Below are 24829 nucleotides of genomic sequence, written 5' to 3'. Positions count from 1 at the left end.
GCCCTGTCACAGCATGAAAAGGAATGAAGGCCTGACACATACTACAACATTGATGAACCTTCATGACATAATTGTAAGTATTGATATCAATCACAAAACCCGTAACAATTATTTAAAAGTGTTGAAATCAATCATTAAATCCCATATATTATATAACAATTACTTGAAGTGTCTCCATAATAAACATATCTATAGAGAGATGAAATTGATTAGATATTACCTAGCAATGAAGCATATAGGATGATTAGAGGTACTAGGAGGGTTTGGATTTAAAACCTTTCCACAATGAATATTAACTGAGGTTTCCAATTCTGAGATTCTTTTCTGAGATTGAACAACTGATATATACATTTAAAATGGTGGTTTGTATACTATATGAATTATATGCAAACAAGTACTTTACTGCAAAAATATTTTAAATGATACCTAAGAAATGTTGTTTCAACTGTATATTTAGTTTAGTTGCAGTCAAGAAATCTATAAGCAAAAGTCAACTCACTTGCCATTGTTCCTTCCATATTCTAAAAATCTGAACATAAGAGAGGTGATCACACATGCAGGATCATAAATTCCTAACTCTAGGAAAGCATCTATAATCATGAAAGAGTCATTAAAATACACAAGCATTAAAATACACCTAACCTTTGATTTTTCAACTTGGAATCCAGATAATTCTAAATGTTCACTTGTGTATTTACTTTGATGGGTACAAGTTACCTTTTAACCAAATAATGATTTTTTTTCTCAGATAGCAACAAGAATAGAGGGAATTCAATGTGAAAGGAAGCCTTGCATTTCACCAGGATGTCTATGAAAATGACTGCAGTTATGCTCCTGTTACTGCTGAGTAGTCACTTTGGTTCTGGAAGTTGTGGAAAGGTGCTGGTGTGGGCAATGGAATACAATCATTGGATCAATATAAAGACAATACTGGAGGAGCTTACACAGAGGGGGCATGAGGTGGCTGTTTTGAAACCTTCGGTTTCCATTTTTGTGGATGGTGACAAATCATCTGCAATTAAATTTGAGAGCTATCCTTCATCATTGTAAAGAGAAGATATGGAGACTTTTTCTTCTCAATCACTAAGAGCATTGATTTATGAGATGCAATAAAAACATTTTGGAAATATTATTCAATATTTCATGAAATTTTGAATCAATTTTCTGATTATGTAGAGAACGTATGTAGAGATGCAGTTTTGAACAAGAAACTCTAGGCAAAATTACAAGAGTCAAGGTTTGATGTCACTCTTTCAAATGCCATTTGTCCCTGTGGTGAGCTGCTGGCTGAAATTCTTCAAAAACTATTTGTGTATACTCTCTGCTTCTCTCCTGGTTACATAGTGAAAAAGTGTATTGGGGGATTTCTCTTTTGTTCTTCCTATGTGCCTGTAATATTTTCAGGATTAAGTGATGAAATGACATTCAATGAAATGAAAAAAAAGCTATATGCATTATTTTGATTTTTGATTTGAATCATTTAATTTGAAGAGATGGAATCAGTTTTACAGTGAAATACTAGGTAAGTGACTTGTACTATAAGGTACTAACTTTTCTGGACCTTTATAAAGGTGAATGTATAACAATAGAAAATCATAAAATTTTTTAGTTGTTACATGTAATAAAATAAAATCATCTATCAAACTCAGAGTTCTTCAGAAAAATATACATTGAAGTGTCAGAAACTTCTGGCCATCATTTGTATAAAACACACTAGAAAATCATATACCTACCATATAGAGCCCAGAGGACTTCTCTAGACAACTGCATACAGTATATCATTGCACTACTCATTTTATTTATCTTTGAATACTAATTTTAAACTTTACTGTCTTGATGAACCTAGACACAGAGATTGAGGACTTACACTCATATTTCTATTACAAGAATCCATGTAGCACTAAGAAAATTTTTCCCTTTAGTTCAATTAGATTCTTCATTTAGAAACTCTTTTGTCAGTTTGCCTAATAAATTCCTTCTCCATTGTGTGACATTGTTTCCATCCCATACCAGGAGGCTCTTAATTGTGTTTTTTAGCACTTCTAAATTCCTTCACTAAGTGTTTGCAATTCATTCTCTTTAAGGCCTATAATGTTCAAGCTCAAAAATGTAAATTATTAGTCTTGTGTTTTAAACTATATGTCAAAGAAAAAAAAGATGAAAATTAAAGCTAAAGAAAAAAATTCTATTTTATACTGTTAGAATTTCCAGCACTTCTTTCAAAATAATTTTTGTATAATAAATATTTGCAAGCTCCTAACATGAACCCAAAGGAGGTAGTAGGCACAAAGAACAGAATCATATTTAAACTCCTTTCAGTTCACTTGCAGAACAAGGGTTAGAGTTTTCTCTAAATTATACAAACTATATGAAAGAATGCTGAAATGTTCTTTTATTAGCATGGTACGAATAATGGGTTGTATAAGTCTAATGTTTGCTTACATTTCTGTTAGTTACTTTTTTCACTTTAGGTAAAAAACTAAATATTTGCATCTATACAGGCTAGCTTATTTTGGTGCAATTAACCTTGTAAATATTAAGAGGTTACAGATAATGCTGACTCCAAAAGCTCATATATATGCAATATATATGAAATATATATATATAATTATAAGCATCATATATATAATAAATTGCCGCAGTCTTGGCTGGGCACAGAATCACGAGCCACTCAAGCAGGAACAAAACTTTATTTTGAAAAAGCCGCCAAGACTCTGTAGGCGCCGGCAAGCCAAACCCGGTCCTCCCACGCGGGCGTCTACCGGAACCTCCCGTCTCCCGGAACCGGGGGTCCCCCGGACCTCCCCTGGAATTTCCTCCTACTATCCTTCCCCAACCAATGGGAACTCTCTATGAGTCCCGTAACATGAGTCCTGTAGCAGGCCAGGGTGAACAGCGGGAGTCCAATTTCCATATGAATGTAAATCTTAACATAATCATATCAGTGGCTAGCTGGCGTCACTTTACAACCAAAGGTGCCATACATCGTATATTTGCTTGTGGCTCCTAGCATCTGCCCCCTTCTGTTTAATTAAGCAACAAGCAATGTGGCTAGGGACCGTGCCTGGTAGGTTGTCCAATTTAACATATGGTTCTTACCCGTCATGGGAGAACTGACATTTAGGCGTCAGCTTCCTGTCTTAGGTTGAATCCACTGTAATCAGATCAACCCGTCACTGACTACCGGTCCAGCATTCAGCCATGCTTGTGGATAGGCCTATGCACCAGTGGGGGGGTGAGGTTCTTGCCTCACCTCTGTTGGCCCCCAAATTTTAGATCATCACTAGTAGAAGGGAGGAGGATACAGAAATGCCACGACACCAAGCCAATTGATGGCTCCTTTGGAAAAATTGCGTCACTGGTGACACCATCAGCAAAGATATGCCAGCAGTACCACAATTTGGTGCAACAGATGATATTTCACAATGTATGCAACTGATATATAGTCCAGGCAAGTTCTGCAAGCAGTTCAAATTGGAGGAGTCTATCAATATGTCCATTTCCTCCCAAAGTAAATCAAGTCCTTGATTGAGCATTACTTGTTGAGTTATATTCATTGATGCATCAGTTTATACAGTTTACTGTGATAGCTATCATAGAAGCTGTAGTTTGGTTTTATCTCAGTCTTCACCGGAATTGGGATGGAGATGGAAATTCTGGCAATGATGCTAAAGAGACATTATCCTGAACAGAATTATTAAATATAATGAAAAGGAAAGGTGAAAGTAAACAAACAGATCTGTTAAACTCCTTTAAAAACAATCCTTAACAGCTGTTTACCTAATTTAAATTAGTAAACAAACAGATCTGTTAACCATCTCTAAAAACAATCATTAACAGCTGTTCACCTAATTTAAATTAAACCATATAAATCACATGAATAAAGAAAAAATTCGGATCCATTTTTTCATGAGCGCTCCTCATATAAGAAATATGGACATACACACATACAGACATACAACACAAAACAGAAGTGTGCACACAACATACAACACATAAGACAATAGTAAATAAAGGCCTTGTAACTATACCTAGGTGAAATCTCCATTGCAATGTTTAAAAACTCCACAGTCAAAAAAATAAAACACAGTCAAAAAATAAAACTGATCAGAAAAACATTAACCTAGGTTTGTATGAGCTCAAAATTAAAATAGAACTTTATGATGTGGGAAAAATGCAATAATAAAATAGATATTGAAAAAAAAAACCTTGGTTAATCACTGTCGCAGATGTAAGAATAGCCAAGCTGGAGCTCTGGATGTCAGCTGTTATGGATTTGAGTCAAATCATCTTCTTTTTCTGTAGAAATTGTTTTAGTTAATCTCTCTGGAATCCAAATTGGTTGCTGTTCATCCTGTGGGAAAACACAGACAGCGCCCCAATTCCAGACTATCACTGGATCCGGGCCTTTCCATTGTCCTGTTCGAATATCTTTCCAAAGTACCTTAGGCTTATGTACATTTTTTGGGTACAAATGTCTTTCCGCAGCACTAAGTCCCGATGAATCCAAATTTAAAAAGGTTAGAGTAAAAAGGGTTATTTTAAGTTTATCTTTGGGGGATATATACCCCTTTCCAATTCCCTCCTTTTGTTTTAATAAGTACATTTTAATAGTTTGATGAGCTCTTTCAACTATGCCTTGTCCTTGTGGATTGTATGGAATTCCTGTTATGTGAGTAATGCCAAATGATGAGAAAAATTGTTTAAAAGAGGTGGAAGTATAACCAGGACCATTGTCCATTTTTAACTGTTTTGGAATGCCCACAGTGGCAAAATTTTGTAAGCAATGAGCTATAACATCTTTAGTTTTTTCTCTGGCATGAAAGGAGCCCATCAAAAATCCGGAAGAGGTATCAACTGTAACATGTAAATATTTTAATTTTCCAAATTCTGGCAAGTGTGTGACGTCCATCTGCAAAATATGGTTAGGTATCAGTCCTCTAGGATTGACTCCAAGATTAACTTGTGGTAAAAATGTCACACAATTTTGACATTGTTTTATTATATGCCTGGCTTGTTCTTTAGTTATTTTAAAACGTTTTTGTAAAGTATTAGCATTGACATGGAGCCTTTTATGAAAATTTATAGCTTCTTCTATTGTGGAGAAAATATGTATATCATGTGTAGATTTATCTGCTAGTTCATTGCCCATACTAAGGGCTCCAGGCAATCCTGTATGTGCCCTGATATGACCTATAAAGAATGGACCTTTTCGGTCCCAGATTAGACTTTGTATAGCGGAAAACAAAGAGAAAACAGTAGAAGAAGGGGAAATCCTACCAGCATCTTCAAGGGATACTATAGCATTAACTACATATTGACTATCAGAAAATAAATTAAATACAGAATCTTTAAACATCATAAAAGCTTGTAATACTGCATTAAGCTCTACCTTTTGAGCTGATTGCTTGGGTACTAAAAATGTAAAAGTTTGATCAGGAGTAACTACTGCTGCTGTACCATTGTTTGACCCATCAGTGAATATATTTGGAGCATTTATGATAGGGGTTTTTCTTGTCATTTTTGGAAAAACTACAGGATGCTTAGACCAAAAAGACAACAAAGGATTAGATGGTAAGTGATTATCAAATGAAACACTAGTTTTACACATGATTATTGCCCAAGTATTTAACTCATTAGCTAACTCATCAATTTGATCCATAGTATATGGAGTAATAATTTTATTGGGAGAAATCTCAAATACTCCCTTAGCTGCTTTTATTCCTTTGAGTATCAATTGTCCTACAGCCTCAGGATATCTAGTAAGAATAGTGTTAGGAGAATAAGATAAATGTATCCACAATAATGGACATTCCTGCCAAAATACTCCTGTAGGAATATTTTTTGTTGGTAGTACAATAAATAATAAAGGCAAACTTATATCAATTCTATCCAAATGCATATTCTCCATATATGTTTCAATGATATTTAATGTTTTTCCTGCTTCAGGCGTTAACATGCGGGGTGAATTTGGATCTGATGGACCTTTTAGAATATCAAATAAAGGTCCTAACTCTCCTGTTGGTATGCCTAGATAAGGCCTTATCCAATTTATGTCTCCCAATAAATTTTGAAAGTCATTAAGTGATCTGAGTTGATCTACTCGTATTTGAATTTTTGGTGGACGGACAATGGTTGAGGATAATAGAACTCCTAAATAATTAATTGGAAGATTTAATTGTACTTTATCTATTGCTATGTCTAGATTATAATTTTTCAATAAGTTTGTAAGTGTGGCATAACATTCTAGTAATGTGTTTTTATCTTTATGTGCCAATAACACATCATCCATATAGTGAAATATTTGTACTTCAGGATTTTGATTTCTAAGTGGCTGGATTGCTTTATTAGCATAAATTTGACACATAGTTGGGCTGTTAGCCATCCCTTGAGGGCGTACTTTCCATTCATATCTCTGATCAGGACCTTCATGATTCAGTGCAGGGATAGTAAATGCAAAATGTGGACTATCCTCAGGATGAATTGGAATTGAAAAGAAACAATCTTTAATATCTATAGCTAAAACATGCCAGGTTTTTGGTAAAGCAGACAATTGAGGAATCCCTGATTGAGCAGGTCCCATAATAACCATCTCATTATTAATGGCTCTTAAATCTTGTAATAATCTCCATTTACCAGATTTCTTTTTAATGACAAAAATGGGAGTATTATGGGGGGATATGGAAGGTTGTATATGTCCTTCCGCTAATTGTTGTCTGACCAAGTCATGGGCTACTTGTATCTTTCTTTAGTCAGGGGCCACTGAGGAACCCACACTGGTCTTTCTGATTTCCAAGTAATTTTGATTGTCTCAGTGGCCCTTTCTGAAAACCCAATTCATGTCTATTTATTTCTTGATCTATTTGAATAGGTGCTGTCATACCTTGTTCTTGTTCTCTTAATCTTTTTTCTTTCCTAAAGCCTTGTTTAGCCCTAGTAGTGGGCGTGTTAGGATTGATGTTATTTGTTAATGTCAATCCTAATTGATCTAGGACATCTCGTCCCCATAAATTTACAGGAAGATGATCTAATACATAGGGCTGTATAGTTCCTTCACATCCTTCAGGATCCCTCCAATCTAATACCATTGCGCTTCTATCGGGATAGGTCGCCACTCCTAGGCCTCGAAGCGTTTGAGTGGCTTGTTGTAATGGCCAATGTTTTGGCCATTCTTGACGAGATATGATGCTGAGGTCAGCACCTGTGTACAGCAGCCCATTAAAGTCATGTCCTTGAATATTTAATTTTAGCATTGGGTGAGAATCTAAATTTAAAGACAGCATAGCCCAATCTACACCTGTGGAGCCTAATCCCTTGGAACCTCTTTCTACATTACAACTGGAAAATTTATCATGCAGGCTGGGTATTATTAATAACTGTGCTATTCTATCTCCTGGTGAAATTACTGATATACCTCTGGGAGAACTAGCTATAATTTTTATTTCACCCTCATAATCGGGATCAATTACCCCAGGACTTATCATAAGTCCTCTTAGTGTAGAAGGACTGTGTCCCAATAATAAGCCTACTGTTCCCTGGGGAAGAGGTCCTTTTACTCCTGTGGGAATGATTTGAACTCCCATCTCTGGAGTTAGTACTGCTCTGGCAGAGGCGCAGATGTCCAGCCCTGCGCTCCCTCTAGTTTGTCTGATGAGGGATTTAATGGATAATGCGTCCTGGGCACTACCTTGATGGTGCTGTTGGGTTCCTCCATTGCCCCATATATTTGTGGTTTTGGGCCCTGGGGCATTGGGCCCTCTAGTCCGTTTGTTGGCAATGGAGCCTGATACCTTTCTCCGCGATATCGTGGGTAAACACTTGGTCCTTGTCCGTTTTTTGATAATGGAATACCCTCTATGGTGGTTTGAGAACGGCATTCATTAGCCCAATGTTTCCCTCTATGGCATCGTGGGCAAATACCCGGTATTCTATTCCTTTGATACCCAGCTTTGTTAAACCCTCCTCTTATGGGGCAACTCCTTTTAAAATGTCCTGCTTGATTACAATTATAGCATGTTTTTGGCCTGGCATCTAAAGCCTGTTGTACTGCTGCTAAGACTTGCCCTTGTTCATTAATGTCTCTACATAATTTAATATATGTGTTTAAATCTTCATGTCTCCATGGTCTAATGACCTCTCTGCAGCAACGATTTGCTTGGTCATAAGCCAGTTGTTTTATAAATGGCATTACCTGTTCTGTATTACCAAATATCCTAGAGGCTGACTGAATAAGTCTATCTACAAATTCAGCGTAAGGTTCATTAGTTCCTTGTATTACCTTAGATAATTGACCTTGTAAGTCTCCATGCCCCTGTAAAGTTTTCCATGCCCTAACTGCATCTACAGCAATTTGTGCGTATACGCCAGGGTCATATTCAATTTGCTGTCTTTGACCCTCATAAGGTCCCTTTCCCAATAGCATATCTATATTTCTTGGAGGGTAACCAGCTTCTGCATTTCGCCTAGCTGTCTCCATGCAAAATTCCTCATTGGCAACCTTCCATAACAAATATTGTCCTCCGTTTAGCACAGATCGACACATGTTAGCCCAATCTGCTGGTGTCATGTCCAAGTTGGTAACAGATTCGACCATGCTTATTGTGAAGGGAGCTTGCGGCCCATAGGTTGTTACAGCCTCCTTTAATTGCTTTATTGTTTTGAAATCTAAAGTATGGTGAATTCGTTGCCCTCCTGCCTGCTCAAGTACAGGGCATGCTAATCTTTGGGGTTCTGTCTCAGAATTCCGTCCATCAACTACGGGAGTTGAGGGCCGCTCAGCGGTAGATGGAGCTGTTGGTTGAATTATGCCCTCTGGTGATAGAACGGAGTTAGTAGCAACCTCCTGTTGTAATTCTCCACCTGATGGCTGCTTTTCCTCTAAGCTTGCTTTCTTTAAATTTTCCTCTGTCTGACTAGCTTGAGAGACCTTCTCTTTTGCTTGACCTAGCGTTTTTTCTACCATAGTCTGGACCTCTAACAATTTACTTAACAGTTTTTCGGTTTGTTTTTTACTGGATTCTAATCTACTATAAAGGTAACGTAACACAATAAGATAGGATAAAACAAAGCCGAAACAGAATGAAACAAAAACGGAGCAGAGAATGGTTGTATTGATTTTCTCTTTCTCAGGGCCGAATAACTTCAAACCTTGAGCCAACCATTTTTCCCAGTTCGCCTGAGAAAATTCTAGGGCTAGGGAGCTCGAAATAAAAACAAAATAAATCAAAACAAGAACACATTGTTTTTAGAGATGGGCACCCATCCTGTCGCCTTCCCTCAGGGGCGAGCAATTTTACTCACCTCTAAGGTTCAGGCGTTCCCCGCACGGGCCGCCAAATGCCGCAGTCTTGGCTGGCACAGAATCACGAGCCACTCAAGCAGGAACAAAACTTTATTTTGAAAAAGCCGCCAAGACTCTGTAGGCGCCGGCAAGCCAAACCCGGTCCTCCCACGCAGGCGTCTACCGGAACCTCCTGTCTCCCGGAACCGGGGGTCCCCCGGACCTCCCCCGGAATTTCCTCCTACTATCCTTCCCCAACCAATGGGGACTCTCTATGAGTCCTGTAACATGAGTCCTGTAGCAGGCCAGGGTGAACAGCGGGAGTCCAATTTCCATATGAATGTAAATCTTAACATAATCATATCAGTGGCTAGCTGGCGTCACTTTACAACCAAAGGTGCCATACATCGTATATTTGCTTGTGGCTCCTAGCAATAAATATAGACTATGTATGCATATTTTCCATGCACATAGTAGCTTTATTAAACTACACATATCTTTTGAAAAACAAATTGTTCTAATGAGTTATACATGACAGTAGAATGCCTTTGGATGGATTGTACACAAATGGAGCACAATTTCTTCCTCTAGCCAAATATGATTCAGAGTCACACCAATACTATAATAATACATGTACACAGGGTAATAATATCTGTCTCATTCCATCAACTTTCCCATCCCCATAGCTGCTGCTCTCCCTCATACCTCTCTGCAAAGTACAAAGTTCCTTCATTCTTCCCTTCCTACCATTGAGGATTAGCATTTGCTTATCAGAGAAAACATTTGGCATTTGGTTTTTTGAGTTTGACTTATTTCCCTTAGCATCCACAATTTACTTGCAAATGCCATAATTTTATTCTTCCTTAAGACTGATTAATATTCCATGTATATATGTACATTATTTTCTTTATTCATTTATCTGGTGAAGGGCAGCTAGGTTGGTTCCATAGTTTAGCTATTGTGAGTTGAGCGGCTATGAACATTGATGTGTCTGCATCATCGTAGTATGCTGATTATAAGACTTTGCGGTATAAACCAAGGAGTGGGATAACTGAGTCAAATGGTGGTTCCATCCCAAAATTTCTTTTTCTTTTTTTTTTTTTTAAAGAGAGAGTGTGAGAGAGAGAGGGAGAGAGAGAGATAGAATATTTTTTAATATTTTATTTTTTAGCTTTTGGCGGACACAACATCTTTGTTTGTATGTGGTGCTGAGGATCGAACCCGGGCCGCACGCATGCCAGGCGAGCGCGCTACCGCTTGAGCCACATCCCCAGTCCCCCAAAATTTCTGAGGAATCTTCATATTGCTTTCATAAAGTTTGCACCAATTTGTAGTTTCACCAGCAATAAATGGGTGTACATTTTCCCCCACATTCTCAACAACATTTATTGTTGCTTGTATTCTTGATAATCACCATTCTGACTGGGTTGAGATGAAATGTTAGAGTAGTCTTGATTTGGATCTCTAATTGCTAAAGATGATGAACATGTTTTCATATGTTTGTTGATCAATTGTATTTCTTCTTCTGTGAAGTGTCTGTTCAGTTCCTTAGCACATTTATTGATTGGGTTATTTGGGTTTTTTTGGTTTTCAGGTTTTTGAGTTCTTTATATATCCTGGAGATTAGTGCTTCATCTGAGGCACAAACTTTTAAACATATATTTCTTCATTATTGAAAGTTCTTTCCAACAGGAGGCATGTTCCTGTCTGCACAATAACTTCCCAATGTTCTATAGGTTTAATCTTCTATTTCCTGTTCAGGACGACCCACTATATTGGCAGAGACAATGGCCAAAGCAGATATCTGGCTTATTCACACCTACTGGGATTTTGAATTTTCTCACCCAACCCTACCAAATGTAGATATTGTTGGAGGACTCCATTGCAGACCAACCAAACCTCTGCCTAAGGTAAACTAGTTTCCATTTAGTTGGTTCTGTCATCCTTTCATTTTCACCAGGAATTATTCTCTCTTCCTCATTCAAAATGCTTAATCACATTTACAGAATTACAGAAAATGGAGCAAAGAGACCTATATATTGAAATCTTTCACATCTATATCATCACAAATATGTGAATTTTATCTTTGTTTCACAAGAAGATCTTTCAAGGATAGGGTGAGTTAAATGTAAAAATTCATTATTCAACACATAAAAAAAAATACCAGTCATTCTCTGAAAGAATATTGAGAAGGGACTAGCATGTACCACAGGAAAGTGCTGAATATGCTAAGAAACAAAGTAGCACAGTCTCTGTCACAAACACCTTCCATTCCGCATTGAAGTGTAGACTGTGCACAAGAAAGAGAAATTGTGTGGGGAATATTATGATAAGGAAAGACCAGAAGCGTTTCTTGTCTACCCCAAGTCTATAGGGGGCCTCAAGAATACTCCCTGAGAGATCATGGGTCTCCATAGCATAACTGCTGAACAACAAGAATAGAAAATATATATATTGCCCATGTAACATGGAGTGCAAATTGTGGATTTTTAATGAATACTTATTAGTTTGTAAGACTTGAATTTGTAGGCTGCCCTGAGTTTATAATTATGAACAGATCTATAAGTTTATAGAGTTATATATCTTAAAATGAAGCAAAAAATTAACGTATTTTAATGAATATCACACCTTAATAACACAGTTGGAAATCGAGCATTTTTTACTGCTTCATTATGTGATCATTTAAGAGACTTTTGCTAGATCTTTAGTAGCAGTATAAAATCTGATCTTATTCAAAGTTTAAAATCCAATAGGATCACCCCTCATTCCACAAGCAGTGAAACAAACAGTCTGAGCTGCCAAACACTTGGGTAAAATATTTCTCCATTTAGATAGAGGGATAATGACAACAACAATAGAAAAGATAACAGATAAAAGAGGAGGAGAAAGAGGACGATTAGCAGACTAATCATAATATTTAAGAAAGGCTGTTGTGGTAATGAAGTTTCATAAATAAGATTCAAATCCACATCAGTGATTGTCAGACCTATATGAATTTTTATAGCTCCAATGTGCTTTCTCACCATACACCATTAGATTCTCAGAAATTTCTATATATTTGGAAGAATAATATATTTGGAAAATATAGCAAAAATCAGAAAAAAAATGCACATTTTCTAAATTTTTGTATGGTTTAAATATCTAGAAGAAAGGGTTTGAAATGTTCCCAGCAGAAAAAATGATAAATGTTTAGTGGCACAGGTGCTAATTACTTTGATTTGATCATTTAGATTTATATACATGTGTTGAATTATCACACAAATCTCCAAAACCTGTATGACTATTATGGGAAAGTAAAAATTTTACAAAGTATCACACAAAAATAAAAATGCCTATCTCTATTTGCTTCACCACTTTGGAAATTATACAGACAAAAATGTAATGCTGTAATCATATTTATAGCATTTATTTATAAAAACATTGGAAATCATTTAGATATACAACATGGAGGAATGATGTAAAATATATACTTTTTCATGTTATACAATTACAATCATTTTATCCAAGAATACTCACCTTCATTTTCAGCCATTATGCAAATATATTTGGAAAATGAGGGATATATATTAAATAAGATTGATATTTTCTCGGAGGATGAATAGGCATATATAATATGTGCCTAAATATCTATAAATATGTGCCATATGTATGCACTTAGTTGTAAGAATAGAAAACAAAACACAACAAAAACATGAAAATGTACATGTATTTGTTATCTAAGTATGGAACCCAGGTCCTCTTAATTACTAAGCCAATGCTGGAACACTGAATTCTATTGCTAGCCCTTAAAACACATAAAAGTTAAATAAATTTCAATTTGAAACAACAAGTAGTTTATTGGTAAGAAAATTTCTGTTTATTATATTATTCCAATTTTTATGATAAAATTTTAAAATTGAATTTTAAAGGCTGCTGTAGAATGAGAAGGACTAGTCTTCTCAGTGGTTAGTCTGTAATCTGAGGATATTTCAGTTAATCATATAAGTATGCACAAAATTAAAAAAAATGAATGAATAAATAAATAAATCAAAGACAATAGGCATATTTCTCATAATAGGGATGAAGAAGTATTTAAGCAGAGCATCAGTGAGAATAAATAGCAAATAAAATTGGCTACATTACTAAAAGTCATCTGAACACAGGAACTATCTGGATGTATGCGTGAGTCACAGGAGTAATGCATTCATCACGAAGAAGACATAATCAAGTTAAAATTATAATTTTAAACAATGCTGAAGACAATATGGGACCTGTAACAAATATGAAGTTATTTCATGTTGTTGCTTAAGATGTTTTTTTTTCAAACAAAGCCAAACCAGTAATTAGAAAATGAAATATACTATGTGGTTTTTGAGAATGTGAATATCATTTCACAGATGAAAACAGAAAACAGTGACTTGGAAACAGAAACAATAAGGAAAGTGTGGAAATTGACAAGATTTCAAAAAACTTTTGGATCTCTATTTCATTTTTGAATGAGGGACTTTATAGAACAGGGTACAATTATTCTTGTATAGAATATATAAGGCAAAGGATCAGAAACCACCTGTTAGGATAATTCCAGGACAATTTCAGGAAGCTTGTTTTTTTTTTTTTTTCAGAAATTTCAAAACACTGAAATGAGTTATTCAATAGTGTGATCAAATCTCTACTGGAGAAAGGCCTGGTGGAATTCTCCCACTTGTGTGAATTTCCTGCCAAACCCAGTAGGTGATATCAAAAATCTGTCACAGTCAGGTATACACAGGATATTCTACAGGGACCTCAAGTTTACAATATGATTTCATGTCATAATATGTACAAAAATATGTTCATCAAACATGTAGCTAAATATATAAATTATTAGGGAATAAACATGACTCTTAACAATAAAGAATGATTTAGAGGTACAATTTGCAATATTCTGATGCAATTGATCTAATAAGTGATTTTAGAGCAAAGAAAAAGATATGTAAGGATTTTCTTCAATTTATCCTAATTTTTCTTTATATGTGTAGAGAAATAAAGGAGCAATGAACACACCATACTTCACCATACAATCATCACCACTGCATTGTGGTATATCAAAAGTATTCTGTGAATCAGAATCTTGTACCAGTTTGGTAATAAATGATTTTAAGTAGCATCAGGACAGTTTAACTAAAAAGTTTTACATAAAGTTTACACTTCACTTTTAACAAAAAATTCTCTCCCTTGGCCTGGGAAGTAATTTCTAACCCTCAGAGGTGTGGGCTGGCTGGACATAAAAAGCTAGAAAAGTAATATCAAGAAATAAATACAAAAGAAGCAGGAAAAATATTTTTCAAAGTTGGGGCATTGACAACTGAAAGAGACTTCATGGGTCTGATCCTAACAAAGGGAAAAGCCCGCAAATGTTTTATTTTTAGTGAAACATACCAAACCAGTTTATTTCTTCAGAGGCTTCTTCAAGGTAAAACAAGAAGCAAGAAGCTGTTCAAGCTGGCTAAGACATGCCCACGGTTCATTTGCAGAATATTTGGCACATGATCTGTAATGATTATGCAGTGAAATTTGTCATTCACAATTTTGAGTCCTTGGTGATGGCATAGACATCAACATCACAACCACAGAAATAGAAGCATTCAGCTTCAGAAGGTGGGGATACTTTAGAGAGCCAAGGGCCAGATAAGTATCTGGGAAGTCAGGATATTGTTCTCTATGGACCAATTCAGGAGGACGGACGGGGGCAAATATGGTAGTTTTTTCTGGTGAGTTGTAGCCACATAATGAAGGAAACCAGAATTAAAAATTCATCGAGGATGGACACATGAACCAATCCAATTTACAGGTTAGAGTAATACAAAAAGATGTACTATAACATTCTATTATAACAAAATCTACCTACAATCTCTTAATCTTATTAAGAAATTAAGTGAGTAAGGTTATTCTTGACAAAATGTGTCTCAACTGCTTTGAATTTATAGAATTGTTTTCATCAGTACAAATGGAATGGGAATTGACTGCATAGTGCTTTGTGAATTTGCCTTCTGAATCTTTTTGCTAGGAGTATCAAAGAAGAATTCTAATCTCCACTTAAGGCTGGGAAGTCACATCAGGCATCAGACTTTACCTTTAATACTCTTAGATTTTGATAAATTCCTCTTTACCTGTAGTCCCTAGGATAATTTAAGGTTCCTGGACCTGATAAGAAATACCTTGTTTTACAATGCAGATAGGAGGGAATCCTAGAATTCATGACTATTTTGTCACCAAAGTATATCTTGTGTTTATTAACAAAACCAAATACATATGTTAGAACCCCATGTCAAAATTACAAAAATGCATGGTTCCATTCTTTAATTAGTGTTTCAGTGGTTAATTTTAGTTTGAAATGGGCTAGTATGTAATTAATATATACCACATAAAGTATATATATCAAATTATCAAGACAAATATTTTCAAACACTCTTTTTGGGAAGATACAATGACACCAGCAAAATCAGGTATCATCTCAAGGTATTTCCTTGTTAACCCTATGTGACTGTTTAATACATACAGAAAGAAAATATAAGCTAATAAAATACTTAATGCTGGTTGTTCAGAAACACAGTTTTTTCATTAAACCAATGTCAATGCAATCTTTTTACCAAAGATTTATTCAAGTCATGTGCACATGAAGCCTGTTTGGGTTTCTTTATTTCTCTGTATTCTAAATGTTTGGTTAGATCTAGTTTCTACACATGTTGATTTAACTCTAAGTCAATGTGAATAGAAATCTGTACAGGGATTTTAGAAATTTAATAATGAATACCATCTTGTACTTAAGAAATATCATACAAACATATCACATACTTACATAAATAAACAAACTGAATAACAATTCTTTACAGACCCTATGAACTGCATTATAAAATTGTGGCCATAAATCAGGTAACATTCTAATACAAAACTCAATGATTCAACTGTTTTTGATAAAAATACAACAATTTGAAATGACCTGCACAATACAAAGTTTTTTTAACTAATGCTTATGAAGAAGGATTTTAACATTTTCTTTTCTTCTCACATACAGAGTCTCTCTTATGGAGGCTGAATAGGCTGAGGAGACAGATATCTTGTGGTGCTCAGAATGTCTTCTAAGCATATCTGAGTGTACAATATAGTAATTTTAATTCTTTCTTCTATTTTAAGTTTTTCTCATTAGTTAAATAAAAATAAAATTATTAAATGCATTTTGACACATCATACATAAAAGGAGTGTAGCTGCTTATTATCACCTATCACGTAATCACACATGTACACAGGGTAATAATATTTGATTCATTCTATTATTCTTCCTACCCACCTACTGCCTCCTTTCCCTTCAATTCTCTATTCCTAATCCAAAGAAACTCTATTTTTCTCTACAATCCACCCTGTAATGTGAATTAGCATTCACATATCAGAGAAAACTGCTAAGACCCACAGCCAAGTAATATGATGCATGGCATTTTTGGTTGAAAGGTGATGCCAGCTAGCCATTGAGATGATATGATTATGTTAAGATTTACATTCATATGGATTTTGGACTCCTGCTCTTCACCTCAGCCTGCTGCGGGACTCCTGGAGAGTTCCCATTGGTTGGGGAAGTGCAGTAGGAGGGAATTCCGGGGGAGGAACTTGCCCCCGGGTTTCTGGAGGAGGTGGGGAGAACACCGCATGGGTGGATCGGCAATCTTCCCGGGCACGGACGGAGCATTGGCGGCAGTTTCAAAAAATAAAGTTGTTCCTGCTTGAGTGGCTCGTGATTTTGTGCCCAGCCAGACTGCGGCAGAAAACATCCACCTTTGGTTTTTTAGATTGGTTTATTTCACTTATCATGATATTCTCTAGCTCCATACGTATATGTGCAAATTCCATAATTTCATTTTTATTTAGTGTTGAGTAACATTCCAGTGTGTATATATACTATATTTTCTTTGTCTATTCATCTATTGAAGGGCATCTAGGTTAGTTCCATAGTTTGGCTATTGTGAATTGAGCTGCACTGATATGGCTTTATCACAGTAGTATGCTGATTTTAAGTTCTTTGGGTATATGCCAAGGAAAAGCATAGCTGGGTTAAATTGCAATTGCATTCTAATTATTGTGAGGAATCTCCATATTGCTTTCCATAATAGTTGCACCAATTTGCAGTCCCACCAGCAATGTACCTGTTACCCCACGTCTTTGCCAATATTTATTGTTGTTATTCTTGATAGTTTTCATTTTTATTAAACCAAGATTAAATTATTTTATTTCCAATAATATTTATTTTCTGTTAAATCTCCAGTAATTGCCTTAGGGGATCCTGAGTTTCTTGAGAGCTCTCAGTTGGGTCAGAAGAACAAGTGACTAGAGGAACAGTGAGGCTGAAGCAGGAACTGAAAAGTGTGGCTTAGGGCACAGAGTGAGAGAACTACTAGGATCTTGAAAGGAAGCACATCAAAGGGAGTGAAGACACTAGGGGAACTATGAAGGTGTTAAAAACAATAAGAGGAGGGAGGGAGTGGTGATGAAAAGAAAGAGAAAGGTCTTATGGAAGCCAATTTGGGTGATTATAAGTTTTGAAGAGGAACTTGCACACACATAACCACAGCAGCACTATCGCCAAAAGTAAAGTCTTGGAAGCAAATTAAGTGTCTAAGAAGGATACACAGATAGGCTATTTGTAATATATGTATATCTCATATAACTTACATTCCTGGGACATTACTTACCCTATAATACATAGGAAATAGTGGAACTGTGACACATCCCAGATGAAACTTACTTACACTACACTGTAAAAACAATCCAGTAAAGGGGAGCTGAGGCTATAGCTCAGCAGTAGAGTGAAGTCCTGGGGTTTGATCATCAGCACCACATACAAATGAATAAGGAGAATAAAGATATGTTTTTTTAAATCCAATAAAGGGGCTAGGGTTGTGGCTCAGTGGTGGAGCTCTTTCCTTGCACATGTGATTCACTGGGTTCAATCCTCAGCACCATATGTAAATAAATAAAGGCATTGTGTTCATCTACAACTAAAAACAACAACAACAATATATTTAAGAAACAACAACAACAAAAACCTTCCATATATATTAAGTATCTAGACTACACAAATTCAGAGAAACAGAAAGAAGTATTGGTAGTAAAAGATCAGAGTGAGAAAAAATAATTGTGTCCAATTTATATAATTTCTTGGTTTAGCAAAGTAATAGTGTTCTACAAATGTTGGCATTAGGACATGTGTATGTGTAGCATTATTGAACTATGTACCTCAAAAAAGGTTAAAATTATATATTTATGTTATGTGTATATGAACTTAATTTTTTAAAAAGCCACTAATTTAGTATCTCCTGAAAATATTTTTTCTCTCCTTATTTGAATAAATCTTTGCTTTGTTGTTAGATTTGGGATAGAGCAAATTCTTTCCTTCACAGGAAATGGAAGACTTTCTGCAGAGCTCAGGAGAGAATGGTGTTGTGATTTTTTTCAATTGGGTCTGTAAGGGTCCTGCGAAACTTTGGAGAAGGAGAGACCACACGAGACTAGCTCCATGCAATGGCAAGGGGGATTTATTAGGGATCCGTTCCAGCGTGCTGGGGCTCCGTGCTCACTCAAGAAGGGAGAGCAGCCCAGAGCCCAGAGCAGAGGTCAAGCAGAGCTTAAGTACACTTTTTGGAGAGGGTGGGGGGCTTTGCATACATCAGAACAAATCATCATGAGGCGCGGGAAAATTGAACAACAACTCTGATACATGATTAGTCCATTCATTGGCGGGAACAGGCTGGGCAGGGGTGATTGGTCACTTCTAAACTGGGTACACATTCAAACTGATTGGTTTGGGCCCTGTGACAAACTGCACAGGGCCCTAGGCTGAATGGCCAGTAGGGCGTTGTCTTAACTATCTCAGGAATCTGGGTGTAACAGAGGAACTTAATAATACCTAATCTTTTACATTTTAATTCAAGCTTTCCAGCTTAGAAACTTTACCCTTTCAGGTGAATGATTGGAAACCTGATGAAAGAAAGGGCCAAAATGATTGCATTAACTCTTGCCCAGATTCCTGAAAAGGTTAGATAATGGTATAGAACCATGGAAAGAGTCTGTTTAACTCTGTAAAGGGTCTTATAAATGATTTTCCTTGCAAAAGATGCACACTTGTGGTATGTATAATTTGTCTCAGTATTCATTTTTAAAACCAAATATATATAGCAACTGTTAAAATAGTGCAGAGATTATTTCTGATTTTAAAAAGTCAGCATTAACATTATGCCAAAGCACAAATATATTCATAGGTTCAGTGTATAATATAATATTATATTAGTATGACAGATATACCAAAATACCAAATTCTGCCCTTCCTTGTCCTCTTTTTCCGTGCAGGACCCCTGAGAACAATGTAGATACCAAAGAAGTTAAGTTTGAATGAGCACCAACACAATGACAATAAGTAGGTCTTAAAAAGTCAAAATGCATCACAGATTGCCATCTTCCTACATAATCTTGGCCTCCATTCTTCTCCTAAATGATAAAAGGGCCTATTCCTGGAGCTGTCCTTCGTTCTATTCAGAGAAGGAAAACCAAGATAACTACCAAACCAACCAGACTTAGAGAAAAAGGAAAATCAACCTGCCCTAGTGACTTGCTCTGCTCCTTTCTCAAGATTGAAGATGTCTCAGACAGGAGACAGGAAGGAAACAGGAAGCTGCCCTCACCATGGACTCTCTGCCTTAGAGAAACATGATCACACAAGAGCAAACACTACCACAAAAATTTATTCTCGGGAAATATGTTTGAGTAAATTTTCTCACACACCACTCAAAAGGAAAAAAAGTGGAGCTACACACACCAGCCTCTGTGGGGCCCAGGCCCACAACGGGCTAGGTCCACCCCTTTTGATACAGGGAAGACACTCACCAAAGCCTAGCCTTTGGTGCAAGGCTGACCCCTCTGACCAGCAGACTACCACAGGAGCCAGATGCAGCCCAGACCACACACATCAGCCCAGGGGGATCCAGGATCTCAGTAGGCACAGTTCACCACTTCCCCAGGGGGCAGACACTGCCAGAGCCTAGGCTTTGGGGCAAGAATGCCCCTTCCAACCAGCAGATTAGTAGGAGGTCAAGCACAAAGGCTCAGATACACCCACAGCTGCCTTTGCAGGGCCCAGGCTTACAGCAAGCCTGGTCCAGCCCCTTCCCAGCAGGGCAGACCTTGCCAGAGCCTAGACTGTGGTTCAGGACTGCCCCTTCTGACCAGCAGACTACCATGAGAGGTCAACCTCAGTGGCCCAGATCTACACACTTCAACTTATACAGTTCCCAGATCCAGGATGCAGTAGCACCCATTGAGGGACACCAGCAGGGTCTGGAAGCCCAACATCAAGGTGAGATACAGACAATCTGCATGGGTACTACAAGAATTATTTCTCAATTAAATTCTGGCAAATTGAATACAAAAATATATCTCAATTAAATTATGGCAAATTGAATACAAAAATAATCAAGTAGGTTTCATCCCAGGGATGCAAGGTTGGTTCACCATATGGAAATCAAAAATGTAATTCATCACATCAATAGACTTAAAGATAAGAATCATATGATCATCTCAATAGATGCAGAAAAAGCATTTTAAAAAATACAACACTCCTTTATGTTCAAAACACTAGAAAAATTAGGGATAACAGGAACATGTCTCAACATCATAAAGGCTTTCTATGCTAAGTCTCAGGCCAACATCATTCTAAATGGAGAAAAATTAAAGGCATTCCCTCTAAAAACTGGAACAAGACAGGAGTGCCCTCTTTCACCACTTCTATTTAATGTTGTTCTTGAAACATTGGTGAGAGAAACTAGACAAATGAGAGAAATTAAATGGATACATATAGGAAAAGAAGAATGCAAATTGGCACTATTTGCTGATGTTATGATTCTGTACCTGGAAGACCCTAAAAGTTCCACAAGAAAACTTCTAGAAATAGTAAATGAATTTGGAAAAGTGGCAGGATATAAAATCAATACCAATAAATCAAAGGCATTTTTGTATATCAGTGACAAATCCTCAGAAAGGGAAATGAGAAAAACTATCCCATTCTCAATAGCCTCAAAAAAAAATGAAATACTTGGAAATCAACTTAATGAAAGAGGTGAAAGATCTATATAATGAAGATTACAGAATTCTAAAGAAAAAAATCAAAAAAAGACCTTAGAAGATGGTAAGATCTACCTTGCTATTGGATAGGCAGAATTAATATTATCAAAATGACCATACTTCCAAAAGCACCATACAGATTTAATGCAATTGCAATTAAAATTCCAAAGATGTTCCTCATAGAAATAAAAACAGCAATCTGAAATTCATCTGGAAAAAATAAGAGACCCAGAATAGCTAAAGCAGTCCTTAGCAGAAAGAGTGAAGCTAGTGGCATCACTATAGCAGAGCTTAAACTATACTACAGAGAAATAGTAACAAAAACAGCATGGTATTGGCACCAAAACAGACTGATAGACCAATGGTACAGAATAGAGGACACAGAGACTAACCCACAAAACTACAATTATCTTATATTAGACAAAGTTGCCAAGAACATGCATTGGAGAAAAGATAGCCTCTTCAACAAATGGTGCTGGGAAAACTGAAAATTCATATGCAACAAAATGAAATTAAACCCATATCTCTCACCATGCACAAAACTCAACTCAAAATAGATCAAGGACTTAGGAATACAACCAGAGACCCTGTGTCTAATAGAAGAAAAAGGAGGCCCCAATCTCCATCATGTGGGATTAGGCCCCAACTTCCTTAATAAGATTCCCTGGGCATAAGAATTAAAATCAAGAATCAATAAATGGGATGGACTCAAACTAAAAAGTTTCTTCTCAGCAAAATAAACAATCTGTGAGGTGAATAGAGAGCCTACATCTTGGTGGCAAATCTTTACCCCTCACACATCAGATAGAGCACTAGTCATTAGGGTATATAAAGAACTCAAAAAGCTAGACACCAAAAAAACAAACAAACAAACAAACAACAACAAAAAAACCCCAAATAACCCAATCAATAAATGGGCCAAGGACCTGAAGACACACTTCTCAGAAGATGATGTACTATCAATAGACATACATAGGAAAAAAATGTTCAGCATCACTAGCAATTAGAGAAATGCAAATCAAAACCACTCTAAGATTTCATCTCACTCCAGTCAGAATAGCAGCTATTATGAAGACAAACAACAATAAGTGTTGGCAAGGATGTGGGGAAAAAGGTACACTCATACACTGCTGGTGGGACTGCAAATTGGTGCAGCCAATATGAAAAGCAGTATGAAGATTTCTTGGAAAATTGGAAATGGAACCACCATTTGATTCAGCTATCCCTCTCCTCTGTCTATACCCAAAGGACTTAAAAACAGCATACTACAGGGACACAGCCACATCAATGTTTATAGCAACAGAATTCACAATAGCTAAATTGTGGAACCAAGCTAGATGCCCTTCAATAGATAAAAGGTTAAAAAAAATGTGGGATATATGCACAATGGAGTATTACTCAGCAATAAAAGAGAATAAAATCATGGCATTTGCAGGTAAATGGATGGAGTTAGAGAAGATAAGGCTAAGTGAAGTTAGCCAATCCCCAAAATCCAAATGCCAAATGTTTTCTTTTAGATAAGAAATCTGATTCATAGTAGAATATGGAGAGGGAACATGGGAGGAATAGATGAACTCTATTTAGGGCAGATGGGTGGCAGGGAAAGGAAGTAACTAATGATGGTTCAATGTGATGATCATTATTATCCAAAGTACATGTATGAAGAAACCAGTTGGTGTCAGTATACTATGTATACAACAAGAGATATGAAAAATTGAACTTTATATATGTAATAAGAATTGTAATGCATTCCACTGTTATATATAAATATAAATGTAAATTAAAAAATAAGTTTTAAAAATAATAATAAAAATAAGAAAAAAAACAAAAGAAAAAAGTGTAACATTAAATTTAAAAGTTGATAAGCACTATAAATATAGATTAATAAATGGGGGAGCCCATTAGAAATTTTTAATGATTTTTGTCCTACAATAGAATTATTATAACTATCAATATTTAAATACATGTATATCACATTGATAGAACCATTTAGCTTGTCAAATATTTATGAACCCTGGAGGTTGTATAGCAGCAAACATTGTTAAATATAAAAATATGTACATAAAAATGTCCTTCATTTAAATCACCATTTAAGTTGTTAACATTATCATATCTTTTTTCTATTTTTCATTTCATTATCTTTTGTATCAGATATATTAGGCTATGAAATTTCATAATCTCTTCCATATTTTAACCTGCTATATTTTGAAATTGTCTCAATGAATAAAAGGTTTGCTCTACCTTAACAGATTTTATGGAGATTTGATGGTAAGAAACCAGATACATTAAGACTCAACATTGGACTGTATAAGTGGATTCCCGAAGGTGACCTCCTTGGTAAGATTTGGGAAATGAATCATGAAAATATATTTAAAAAAAAACTTAATCATAAAGATAATAGTTGAGTCATTCATAATTGTATTAGAAATGTTAATGAAAAAGTCATTAATGACCTAAGTTCTTTATATTTACACTCTTTTCAGGGAAAATGGAGATTGATCAACTCTTCACATTTTATTATACATGGCATAATAAATTATCTATATTTCAGTTGTAATTACCTCTCTCAGTGAATTTTTTAATCAATTTCTGCATTGTATCTTTTTCTTCTATTTCTGCAATTTTACACCTATACTTTGACATACAACAGAGCTATTTGAAATGCCATAAAAAAAAAGATCCCTCTCCGTTCTCACAATGTTCTCTGCATTTTCCATTATAAAAAAAATCTTTGATTATAATTGTGAACTGTACTTCAATTCATGATGAAGTGTATTCAGTCCTACTTCTGATTCCAGCACCACAACTACCCTACTGTCTGCTGCATTGGACAATGCATAGCTGACTCAAAGGTGTCACAGTTTCTTTAATTGTACGCATTCTCATACTTCCACTTTTAAACTACACATGATATTGCACTACCCAGAGTGTTCTCTTTCTTTTTATTTACATGGCAACTTTGCTTCCACTTTCAAGTCTCAATTCACATACTTCCATGTAGCTTTCATAATTTCAGTGCAGTTTCATGGTTATAATAATCTGCTATCTAGAAAATAATTCTAATAATGTGTTAATTTTACACATGAAGGAGACACACAGTACTCTCTCTTATGGTCTAGTTTATATTATTTTACATGATGTTCACCAGTTCCTTTCTAACTCCTGCAAACATAGGATTTCATTCCATTTTTATGGCTGAATAATAATTCACTGCATATATATTTCACTTTTGTTATCTAAAAATGAATATATTACTTGATTTCATATCCTGGCTAATGTTGGGAGAGCTGCAATAACATTGGGGTACAGGTATCATTTTGATATAGTACTGATGTCTTTTTCTTTAATTCTTTTTATTCCTTAGTGGAAAAGTTGAGCTCCAGGGGAGATGTATTTTTAGTTTCTCAAGAAACTTCTTTTCCAGGGTAG

At 35.9% G+C, this 24829-nt stretch overlaps 1 protein-coding gene across 1 annotated transcript; it reads left to right on the top strand.

Moving 5' to 3' along the window:
• Positions 1–816: 816 nt before the first annotated feature.
• Positions 817–24829, top strand: LOC308654668 (UDP-glucuronosyltransferase 2B4-like; the record flags this gene model as incomplete). The annotated part of the gene is made up of 6 exons (XM_081304348.1): positions 817–1000; positions 1231–1335; positions 11042–11190; positions 18688–18747; positions 23650–23737; positions 24765–24829. 6 exons carry the CDS (start codon positions 817–819, stop codon positions 24827–24829), a joined length of 651 nt encoding a protein of 216 aa, XP_081160474.1.

This window comes from Spermophilus citellus (genome assembly GCF_964194105.1).
Source record: "Spermophilus citellus genome assembly, chromosome: 8".
Lineage (NCBI taxonomy): Eukaryota > Metazoa > Chordata > Mammalia > Rodentia > Sciuridae > Spermophilus > Spermophilus citellus.
The sequence above is the reverse complement of the archived record's forward strand: the minus strand, read 5'-3'. Positions and strand labels throughout refer to the sequence as shown.